The sequence below is a fragment of the Corylus avellana genome, chromosome ca6 (genome assembly GCF_901000735.1).
Source record: "Corylus avellana chromosome ca6, CavTom2PMs-1.0".
Lineage (NCBI taxonomy): Eukaryota > Viridiplantae > Streptophyta > Magnoliopsida > Fagales > Betulaceae > Corylus > Corylus avellana.
The window spans coordinates 11609014-11621507 of NC_081546.1; the positions used below are offsets into that span (position 1 = coordinate 11609014).

Genomic DNA, 12494 nt, shown 5'->3' on the forward strand with positions numbered 1-12494 from the left:
ATTTATAATTTTTTAAAAGTAAAAAAAAAAAAAAAAAAACACACGAACCTTATTTTTATTGGGTCTGAGGTGGCAATGAAACCGTTTTTGTTAAGTTATTTAACGGAAAATGAGTTTAGGGAGTAAAATGTTATTTTGGCTTTACCTTAGGGACCTATAAATTATAATTTAAACCACATAGAGTGATTTGTAAATTAAGCCAACTACATGGACCGATTTTGCATTTATCCTTAAAAAATAAATAGAATTATGGGGAAAGTCCACTTAACCCCCTTAAACTACCACTCAATTGACAATGTCCCCCCCCCCAAAAAAAAACTTTCAATTGTGATAATATCCCTCCCAAACTACAAAAAATTGTCAATGTTCCCCCAATGACGAAATTACCCTAAAAAAAAAAAAAAAAAACTAAAAAACTAAAACTAAAACTAAAACTTCTAGAAAAAACCTAAAACTAACAAAAAAAAAAAAAAAATCCGAACGTTGGCCTTTTTTTTTTTAATAAAAAGAAATCAATTTTATAAGAAAAAAATTAAAAAAATTTCGATTTTTTTTATTTTTTATTTTTTTATAAAAATTGAAAATTTTCGTTTTCATTTTGTATTTTTTTTTGTTTTTTAAAATTAAATAAAAAAATAGTTTTTTTTTTTTAAATAAAAATTTCCGTTTTAAAAAAAACAAATTAAAAATTTTTGTTTAAAAAAATTGTTTTTTAAAAAAATATTATTTTTAAATTAAAATTTTTCATTTTTTAAAAAAATTATTATTTTTTTTCAATTTATAAGGGTATTTTTGTCTTATTGAGAAATTTATAGGAGCATTTTTGTCTTATTGTTAGTCTTAGGGGGACATTGACAATGTTTTAGTAGTTTGAAGGGAATACTATCATAACTGAAAGTTTGAGAGAGACATTGTCATCTGGGTTTTACCCTGTATAATTATAGACTGAGCCTAGCCAGCTAATCAAAACGTTTCTCCTTTCTCCTCGGACGTACGAGATTTCATTCTCCTCTTCAAACTTCTCCTCTCAAAATCCGTTTTGCCGGTAAGGCCATAGAAAAATAGAAAAAATTAATTCTCCATGGATATAATCGATGCTCATGCACAAGTAGCCTAAAAACAAAACCAGCTCTTCAACGCTGCTTCTTGTGAAGAGGGAAAAAAAGATTGGGAGAAAAACTCTCCAAAGGTACTCATTTCCCACTCTCCTTTATGGCTCAAAGTGACGTTCAAGTTTAGAGGTCTTTAATTTTGATTATATATTTTCTGATTGCATTTTGGTTCGGTGGGTAATTTGCCTACGCTATCAAGTGTTAGATATCAGTCATTGTGGGTTTGGCTCAAATTTCTTGGAAACAAAATGGGTATAATTACATTGATCCAGATTCACAGGCACAGATAATATCCACCAAAAGTTTGTCATTGGCTCAGTTCTGAAGCACTATGGCCTCAAGCTTCTGATAAGTAGCAATCGATTACCTTAACCCAGATATAATTCAAGTTACTTAGTTTCAAAAAAGTAAGAATTTTAAGCCAAGGAAAAAAAAAGTGTGGAAAACGAAAGTATATCAAATTACAATTTCTGAATTATCCATGAACCTGTATGTCATTGATATATCATGTAATTGGTGACAAAAACCCCTACTTTCTTTTTGCCAATAGAAAAACTAGGACATATATGAGCTATTTGGGATATACATGCATACATACATATGTACACAAACATACATACATACGCACGCATGCATTTATGTACTTATGTATAGGTAGGATCAAACGAAACCGATATAAAACTTAGCTAGCGCAAAAAGCTAATGGCCAACTAACTAGTTTAATTCATTCACTACTGTTTTTTTCTCTCTTTAAGCCCTTCAAAAAAAAAAAAAAAACTAACTTAATTTGTAGTGCTATTCATGCATTGTGTGAAAAGCTGGTGATTAGTTATTTGTCTGTCAGTTGATGCCTTTGAATAGAATATATGTACAATTGCATATTGTAGGTCGAAGGCGTTTGGTCGGTCTCACACTTTTACACATGTTAGTGAGGTTCATCCCTGCTTGCCTGAGTGTATCTCAGAAACCCCCGAGTTTGAACTCTCTCTCCAAACACATTTCATTGAGCAAATTCAAAAGAGGAATAAGAAGGTGTTGCCTTAAACGGCCTCAAATACTACCTTCTACTTCTGGAGATGCTGTTGGCTTGAGTGTCTTTGTGCTCTCTGACTTGCACACAGACTATGCAGAGAACATGAAATGGGTGAAGTCCCTGTCAACTGTGAGACACAGGAAAGATGTTCTTCTCGTTGCAGGTGATGTGGCAGAAACATATGACAACTTTGTTTTGACTATGTCTCTCCTGAAGGATGGATTTGAGCATGTCTTCTATGTACCAGGAAACCATGATCTTTGGTGTCGGGATGGACAAGATAATGTAAGAAACATAATTTCTTTGCTAGGACTTTGCGTCCTCTACAATCAGCCGAATCTGTTAAATTTAAGTATTTAATAGCTGAAAATGTACTAGGTTTATATATGTCTTCCTTTGCGTGTGTATCTATGCATGTACACATGAATACTCATTTAGCAATTTATCAGGTTATCAATGTGTATGTTATTTATTGAATGAGTTACTGAGCGAGCCAAATGGGATCAAATGTTGGGATACTCTAGCTCAGTTTGGTTGATATTGAATCCAGTTGCTTGAATTAAGCATTATTAACCCTGTAAGTCTGGTGTTTGACAATGTTTAAGCTTGTTTATCAGTGTAATGGTGTAGCTTAGTGGTAAAAATAATATATTTTAGTTGGCATTGCCCATAGATGAGGGTATGGAGTTGGAAAAACCACATTAATCCTTATTGTCTTGTGTGGACGTTTCTTTTTTATTTTTTAATGTGGTGTGCTTTTGTTAGTCCATATTGCAACAATTCATAGTGGAACCCCAATCCCACCAAAAAAAAAAAGAGAACTGGTATCAAGTCGTGTTTGTTGAACAATATTGATGAAGCTGTTTCAACTGTTCATCATCTCTTCTGTACCGTCCTTTTCTCAATTATTTTGTCAGCCTCTAGCTTGGCTTGTCAACTGATTGAAATAGAAACTAAAAGCTTGGGTTTTGCTTCTTTAGGCTGGTGAAAGACAGAGAGAGCTTATTAACTATCCTAGCTTGAGCGAAATGCTTTTGTTTTACATACTTATTACTAAAAGCTCTAATTTCTCCAATGTGTATCTTACTTGGTGGGGCGCCTAAGAAAGCTAACACTCATGCAATTTGGGTTCCGCTTGATCTAAAAGCCAGCCCTTTCTAAACTTAAGCTCCCCTTCCTTGATTATTAAATAACTCTGTAGGAGAATCTTAACAATCTGGACCTGATTCTTTAGACTAACTGCTTGTTTTGTTTAGAAGCCTTGATTTATTTATAAACCTCCCCACATACACCCCTCTCCCTCTCTGTTAGTTTTCTCGTTGAACCTTTTACATAATGTAGCGTCATCTGATGTGTAGTTCTGTTATGAGATAGACATTGAAAATTGCTCTCTCTAGTCTGGGATTTTCTTGTATTCATTCATCTTTGAATGCTTAGTAATGACATTAACTGCATCTGTTTCACAATGTGGTTCTTGTTAATACTCACTCTTCAATTTCTTTTTATGATACTTCAATGCTTACTTTCTACTTATGGAAAAAATCGTCTCAGCATCTAGAGTTGTATTTTCAGGATGATTCTCTTGAAAAGCTAAATAAATTGCTTGATGCATGTAGAGGACTTGGAGTTGAGACCAATCCCATGGTTATAGATGGCTTGGGAATTATTCCTTTATTCTCCTGGTACCATGAGGTGATTGGTTTACTGGTGTTCATTATACATCCTTTTTGCAGTTTTTAGCTACTCTATCATTCATGACTGGTTCCATCGGGTGCTTAATTATGCATTTATGTATGGACACACACTCTTGTATTGCAGAGCTTTGATCGAGAGAAGGATATAACTGGCTTCTACATCCCGTCTTTGGAGATGGTGATTCACTTTCTTTCTTACTAGTAAGGGTTTTCATGTGCATTTTACATCCTTTTCGCAGTTTTAGCCCCTTGATGACTTGTTCCATATAGGTTCCTATTGGTTTATTCTATGTGCAGTACATGATGTTGAAAGCCTTGGACCCAAGAACATTTTAATAGGACAAACAGCAGACCTAGTGTTTTCAGTGAAAATAATAATCACCTACTGCATAATAATTAAACAGAACAAGCAATGTGCCAAACATTTTCATGGTGCCTAACTAGTTGTGTTTGGAATGAAGGTTCCATTCCTAGATTGTTTGGGTTCTCAAAGAAAATCTTTTTGCATCCAACAAGCTCCATAGTGAGTAACCCAAAAAAAAATAAAAAATTGCTTCTTTGCGCCCTTTCTTTTCATTTTTATTAATAAAAGATGAATTGGACACCAAACAAAATGTTTAATTAGCACATGTGAAACAAATTACAGACTTATGTTTGTTTATGGAGAATGTCATCATTCTAAGTGGTCATCTTTATAGGTATTCTTCTTTTTGATTGTTTTTTTGGTGATTTACTTGCCATAGAGGCTGCTTTTTGATTGTTTATTTGGTGATTTACTTGCCATAGAGGCTGTTATTTGTGCGACACTTCATCCCATTTGAAATTGGGGTGTTGGACACTTGAGTACACAACATCTATGACTGGCACTTGAGTATACAACACCTATGTCTGACCCTTTTTCGGAGAGGTAAAACAAGTTTATCTTTATTAACCAAAATTTGTAGACTTATATGAGTGTTTTGCACTTTTGTTGATAAATTTATACATTTTTTACGTTTTCTGAACGTTTTATGTTTCTTATCTATGTCAGCACCCAAACATCCATAAACATAAATGTTATATTATTTACTCATGATGGAATATAGCAGGATCCCATACAGAATTCATGGACCAGCTGCGTCGAGCACCCATTTCTGTGTCAAAAGATGGCCCTCATGGCCATTTCCACAAACCATTGCATATAGGCTGGATATAGATAATGTTATTTGAATTTATTTTTGTGGGCTGTTTTCACTTCCTGTATCGATCTATTTATATATTATATTTGGTTACTTGGTTAACATCATTGAGGTTTTCATTTGACTGGCTTATAACAGTAGGTCCTCTAATTATGAAATGGTTATCTGCCTATATTTTTTATTTCTCATGTAGGCATGCAAGGACTTTCATGCATGTAAGTGGCCTGGGGAGCTTTCAAATGGGGATACCTCCCTTGCTTTGTACTTCGATGCAATTAACGAAAACAATCTGAATGAGATCAAGGAAATCCAGAGGACTTGTAGCCACATAATCACATTTTCTCACTTCGTTCCCAGGTCAGTTATTCACTCTTCTGAACATCTAATTTTCTTCGAATAGGTTCCTTCTCATGTAAAATTGGACAGTTGGATAATGTGCTGATTGTAGTTATGGCCAGGTTCTAAGAATCTTATACTACTAGCTGTTTAGCACATTTATCAGAATCAATGTTTATAATCTTAGTCATTTTGGATTCAGTACTCCCCACTACCCACTTTTTTGTACTGAAAAAAGACCCTCTTCATGGCCTTATTTTGATTGCCCAAAACTAGAGTTTTAAGACGTGCGATTGAAAGTAAGCAAGAAAATGGCTGCACATGCAATGGCTTTCACGCTAAGGTGATTGGTCATTGCTTGTTTCCCTTTCTTGGTTACATGTAGTCCCTTCAGTAGGCACATATTCATTGTGAGGCCTGTTAAAATTCCAGCTATTACAATCCATTTTTCTGTTTGGTATGTCTTTAGTTGTATTGTATTGCTGAAATAGGATTTGGTATTGAAGCCCCTCTTTTTCATTTTTGGGCAATACAATTTTTAGGCCTTCATGTAAGTATATTACTCTACAACATTTCAGTTATGGCTAATTTTTAGGTTTGGACGCATTTGTGGAGGAAATATCAATCAGTGGACCATGGAAAAATGCTACACACACTCCCTGATGTGGCAATAAAAATCATAATTGGATACAAAATTCAATAGTGATCCATCCAAAATCTAATGGTTATTTTTACTGCCACGTCAGGGAGTGTGTGTAGCATTTTCTTCTGGACCATGATTGTGTATGCTTTGCTCACCTTGGGCCTTGGCTTAGGTACTAAAGAGGTTGAGTGGGGATGGGGTAGGTTTTAGTTTCAAATCTTACAATTTAATATAGATGTATTTAGGTTTTCCTATATATATATATGTGTGTGTGTGTGTGTGTGCGCGTGTCGTTTAATTTATTTTCTTTTAATTTTTAATATGGAAACAATATCCTACTTGCCAATGGTTGGCTGAAAATTCAGAACTCTTCCTTTAAAAGGGGGCCCCTATTGTCCCATAGTTGAAAATTCTGAGAGGATCTGATGAAGGGCAGATTTGCATTTCCAGTAATAGCAATGCAGTGTGTTTGTAGGTTTAATTGGTGGTAAAGTTTGGGGAAAAGATTGTACTTTTTGAAGTTCTAAAGTATGGGAAAGGGATTTGGGTTTAAAATTGGCTCAAAAGGATTCAACCTTGATGGCATTTTAACTGCTGCAAACCAAATTGAAGTTGCAGGATTATTCGAATCGGTGAATCTGTGTATAACTGTTTTGGGGTGTTATGGAGGTCATCTTACAGGTCGAGTTAGAGAAAAAGAATGAAAAATATTTGGATTCGGGGTTGGTTTATTGTGTCACAGCACGGTTGAAAATTAATGGAAAGAAGAAAAGGACAAGATAAACCTATTAAGCACACTTTCTTATAGCTTCAAAAGCTACTGGAAAACCTCTCTAATCTTTGTCCCAGTTGACAGAATATGTATATGATATCCTTTATTGTAAAAGGTAAGTCTCACATAGGTGGACTATGAAGGCATGTATGTGCCAAGTTTTCCATTGATTGTGTACTAGATGAGACTGGATTACTTAAGTGACTTTAGGGAGCTCTAAACGCTTTCATGATTCATTACTAATGATAGTAAAGTTAATCTAGTAACATCATGTGGTGCTTGGGTATTGCAACATAATGTGAGTGTTGATGAGGATATCAGGCATTTGAGTGAAGGAATGATATCTCGAATAGTGAAAGTTGAGTCTCACATTGGATGGGTGGACTATGAAGGCATTAATGTGCTGAGTCTCAAATTGATTATGTACTAGGTAAGACTGGAGTGGATCTAGGTAGATCCAATAATAACTTTGACCCTTTTGGGGAATATTATAGATGTGGTTAACACTGCCCTGAATTGTTACAATTAGGTTATGTATAAGCTGTTGGTTACACCTTTCCGTAATAGGCTAGAAAAAAGAGAAAACTATTTAGTTAGTTTGACTAGGAAAAAGCTATAATGTACTCAGCAGTAAATAAAGATCTAGGACCAAAATAAGACTCATTTGCGATTGTCACAGCCAATTCCAGTATCGGATTACCCCTGGCCTTTTAAAATCAAACAAACTTGAAGAAAACTAAACCAGCTGCACATGACCTTAAGTAAAAACATAAAAAGAAGACATGCCTCAACCGAAAATTGGTCATACATATCTCCAAATAGGAATCACATTATTGACCATCTCACTAAACTTCTAGACTCGCTCGTACTCACTTTGCTCTTTTTGCATTATGTTTTCAATGTGAATTTGAACAAAATATAGTGTTAAATCAAGAAAAATATTTTTGAATCCTTGAAGAAAGGCTGAAAAAACTTGATATAGTTGCCTGGAATTTCGCTATTGGCTCTTGTACTATTTTGGGATTCACTGTTGGAAATCTTTAAAGCATGCATGGCTCGTCATTGGCTTGTATTTGAGGTCAGACCAAGCTTAACGTAAGGATTAGGACTGGTACCAATCATCTTATGAATTCTTTTTATTCGAGTGCCCTAGTAAGTTAACTTTAGCTCTGCAAAACTTTCATCCTCTTCCTGCTTGTAGAACAGGCAGCTGGGTTGGGAATTTCTGAAAAGAGTAGCACTAGCACCCATGCCAAACTGCAAATTTTTTTGGTAATGTTGAATATGCAGAACACGTTGATGGCAGAGTTTTAGGAGTTGGCTAAACTGAGATAGTAGCAGAACTGGTGGTTCTAGTGGAGGCAGTAGTATTGCAAGTGATACTGCTGGCATTGGGGAAATATACATGGAATTGATGGTTTGTATTCAAATCTTAGTTATGGTAATTGTGATCTATGTTGTGGTGCTACAGTGGTGGGTGGTGGTTCCAGTGATAGTGAACTTGCTAAATTGGTGGAATGATGTTAGCGGCAGCGGTTGGACAGTCTTGGTGGTGCTCCTGGTAATATTAGAGTGTCTATGGTGTTCTTCATTTACCAAAAAGAAAATAAAATCATACAAATGGTTCATGCCATAATTTTTTTTTTTTTTTTTTTTTTGTATGAATAATTGAAATTTCATTAAAAGCAAAATAGGGTTACTTAGGGACACAAGGAATTTGCAGGAGAAACACCTAGGTAGGAGGAGAAAAAAAGAAGAAAATTATAAAAACTAAGCTCCTAGGGAGCTACAGATGCAGCTGCAAGCATATAGAGTTAAAAAGAAAAAGGACTCGAGCTCAGTCAACGACCTCTCACAGTCCTCAAAACTTCTGTCATTTCTTTCTCTCCAAAAACACCAGAAGTGGCAAGAAGGCACCATCTTACATAGCAGCACTTTGTGTTTTACGATGAGTCCACCAAGAAGCAAACAAGTTAGCTACACTACTAGGCATCACTTAAGACAGCCCAAAACAACTGAAAAAGGCATTCCATAAGGCGCAAGCTATTTCACAATGGAGGAGAAGATGGCCTACGGACTCCCCATTCATCTTGCACATAAAACACCAATCAATCACAATGCTATACCACTTCCTAAGATTGTTCTTAGTAAGAATCTTTTCTAGAGTCGCTGACCAAGCAAAAAGGGCTGCCCTCAAAGGGAACGTTAGGCTTCCAAATACTCTTCCATGGGAAAGGAGTGCCATAGAAGGAGCTAATAGTGAACGGCCCTTTTCTGGAGTGGAACCACCAAAGCTTGTCCTCACCATCTCGTCTCATTCTAATTGAGTACAACAAATTGCAGAACGAGACAAAGATATCCACCTCCTAATCTTGAGCCACACTAACGAAGCTTACAATCCACTGAATTGAGTCGCCAGATTACTCCAAGTGAGCTGCTACTAAAGCATTCTACACACAAACAATGCCATATAAATATTGAAAGGCTTCCTTTAAGGCCTTGTCCCCACACCACAGATCATGCCAAAATCTAATATAGGCGCCATCTCTCACCTCAAACCTAGTATGACTTGAAAATATGTTCTAACCCCTCCTAATATTCTTCCGAACCCCCACCCCATTCGAACCAAAAAGCTCATTCTTCCAAACTCTCTCACATATTATGCAACATGGAACGTTTAGGGTGTATCAACGCAAGTTCGAAAGACTCTGCAAAAAGTGTTGATAGACACATTTGTGGGTTGACTGAAGGAAGAAATAGTAGCGGAGGTACGTACTGCTAAACCAAAAACTCTGAGAGAGGCGTTTGGGGTGGCGTGCATGAGGGACAAAAGGCTGGCTCGAAAGAAGAAACAGAACAAGCTCGAGGTGCATAAAATGACCTCACTGCCAAAGGCTAGCCTTCCTGCATCCACAGCTATGAAACCAGGTTCAGGCACTGAAGCTTTCGTGGGAAGAATTGAAACGACGATGGGAAAAAGGCCTTTGCTTCAGCTGCAACAGAAGGTTTATGCCAGGGCACAGGTGTAGATCTCCCCAAGTGTTCTTGCGTGAAGGTGGCCCAGCATGGCAAGCTGAAGATAACGAGGAAGAGCAAGTATGCCCAACCAGTAACGACGAAGAGCAAGGTGTCTCGGAACTTCTAGAAATCATGTTGCATGCTTTAACGGGATGGATGAGACCAGAAACCGTGTGGGTAGTGGTCTATATCAATCGGCAACCTGTGATGGTGTTGATTGATAGTGAATCTACCCTTAATTTTATCCACTCTAAGGTTGCTCTACTACTACGCGCCTTCCAGTCACTACAACCATGGGATTCACCATAAGAGTGGCTAATGGGGAGGGTCTGGAATGCAACGAGAAGTATGAAAGGGTGGCCATGCAACTCCAAGATTTTGGGTTCACTGTCACTCTTCCCGGCCTGTCATTCAAGGGCTTGGATGTCGTTTTGGGTGTTCAATGGCTTGAGAGCTTCGGACCAGTACTCTACAGGTGAAGAACTTTGACAATGGAATTCAAGTGGCAGGACAAAGATTTTGCCCTCACAGGACCACACGCGGGACCTTTGCAACATGTATCAATTTGAATCATTACCAGATACGTTTTAACTGGAGGGGAACTATTTGCACTCTATTAAGCATAACAGGTCAGAGAAGAACAATAGGTTCCCCATGGAGATTCAACAGCTAATGCAGGATTACCAGCTAATTTAGGAGCTGCAACCGCATGTAGCAAATGGCCGATTCACATAGGAGGGATGACAACTTTAATGTTGGAGACTGGGGTGTTGTTTGGTAAACATCACACCACTCTCAAATACTATTCACCTCATTTTTTCAAAAAAATCAACATAAAAATATTCTCACTTTTTATATCACATCATTCACTTTTTACTATTCAAATAAAAAAATCACTACAAAACAAAACTTTCCCAATTTTTAATACCACCTTTTCACTTTTCTATACTAGTCAGTACTCTCATTTTTTTCACCAACTCATGAACAGTGTTGTGGTGTTTACCAAACAACACCTGGGTCTATTCGAAGCTCCAGGCGTACCATCAAAATACTGTGTTCCGTTGAGCTCACCAGAAGTTAGCTAAGAAATTCTTTGGACCATGGGCTTGGATGAACAGAGGAGAACAACCGGGAAGTAGTAAACATAGAAATAAGCAGTTATTGGGGCCATCGTGCACAACATGAAGGGTAACCGTGGCTGAGTGGGTTACGTAACTGATGTAGTGTAGCATTATGTGTTCAGTAGTTTGTTAGAGTTATGTTTTAGCTATGGTCATTTGTCTTTGTACTGCAGTTTGACTCCCACCTCAAGTGGAGCCTTGTATCTCATTTCGTTGTGTTTTTAGTGCAACTCTGTGCCTTTATTCCCATCATATTGTTCGTGCTACAGCGGTTCTTGTGAAGTTCAATAGCATTACTGAATGAGGCAGTTTAAACATCCTGGCTAATAGATTTGGCCAATTATTAACGTTGTCAAATAACCCCTGAACCCGATCACTTATTTTGTTTTGTGAGTTGAGTGTCCTATTAATCTCTCTGGTAGGCATAGATCTCATAACTGATTACATACCTTGTTTCAAAAGGCAAGAGCTATGTCCAGAGAAGAGGATGCTATTCTATCCCAAGCTCCCCAAAATCATTGGCTCCGATTATCTCGAGGTTCGCATACGGTCTATACATGGAATCCAGGGGAGTGCATCTGCATGTCATGTGTTTGGTCATACCCATTTCTGCTGGGATGCTGTGGTTGATGGTATCAGGTATTGTTTCTCACTGCTTCACTCCTCACCCACTTTCGTCTCCAGCATGCCATTTGTTTGGTCATATACCCGATTCATGTGTGTGTTTTGGCTTGGATGTAATGCAGGTATGTGCAGGCACCATTGGCATACCCAAGAGAGCGGAAGAGAAGAATGAATGGGGGTGAAAATTGGCTACCATTTTGCATCTACATTGATGGGAAATTTGCTGATACACTCTCTCCCTGTTATTGGTCCGATTATTACTCTGCCAACCAAAGAACACCTCACAACACCAAACTTGCTCCTTGGGTTGCCAGATTCTATAACCAAACATAACACATAACACGATACTAATCGTGTATACCCGTTTGTTTTCATTTATTTTAAAAGTAATGCTATTTAGTAGATAATTTTACAACTCTTATACAATTGAGATGACGGGCAATAAGAATTAATCTTTAGATTAACAAGAAATAGTTTTTTAAAAAATAATTAATCATTAAATTTTATTGCTACGTCATTTCAGTTGTATAATAATTTGCTTATAATAATCTACTAAATAGCATTGCTAAATAGTATTAAAATGATTTCATTTTCTTCCCCTCTGTGAAACAATTATTACTTGCACCCTTCATTCAATGTTACGCATTTTTTGTTTTCCACTCTTGGAGAAACAATGGTAGATTGGCTCATCTCTGAGCAATTCATTCTTTTGTAGAATTTATACTCTACTCAGTTCATTGTATCATAGTGATAAAATTTATACCCAGTTGGCCTTAAATCTTTTGTAGAATTTCCTTGTTAGTCTCTCTAATGATTTTTTTTATTTTTACCGACGTTATCCGTATGCTATCAACTATTTTACTGTGATTCTGGAAGCAGCCAAAATGATTCTAATCCTTCAGTTATCAACCATATATGTTACAGAAAAAACTAGCCTTTGTATATTTAACCTGAGGTTTTTTT

General features: G+C 36.7%; 1 protein-coding gene across 4 annotated transcripts; it reads left to right on the forward strand.

The window, feature by feature from the left end:
- The first annotated feature begins 983 nt into the window (after positions 1-983).
- Positions 984-12321, forward strand: LOC132184010 (uncharacterized). 4 transcript variants are annotated; one of them, XM_059597487.1, is made up of 7 exons: positions 984-1189; positions 2000-2430; positions 3718-3837; positions 3964-4017; positions 5211-5374; positions 11370-11546; positions 11654-12321. In XM_059597487.1, the coding sequence occupies exons 2-7, from the start codon at positions 2035-2037 to the stop codon at positions 11862-11864; spliced, it is 1122 nt and encodes a 373-aa protein (XP_059453470.1). In that variant the 5' UTR covers positions 984-1189; positions 2000-2034; the 3' UTR covers positions 11865-12321. The 4 variants fall into 4 exon arrangements, with proteins under 4 accessions (XP_059453470.1, XP_059453472.1, XP_059453471.1 ...); XM_059597489.1 differs by having other exon boundaries at positions 2234-2430; XM_059597490.1 differs by lacking the exon at positions 984-1189 and having other exon boundaries at positions 2278-2430; positions 3762-3837.
- Positions 12322-12494: the final 173 nt, after the last annotated feature.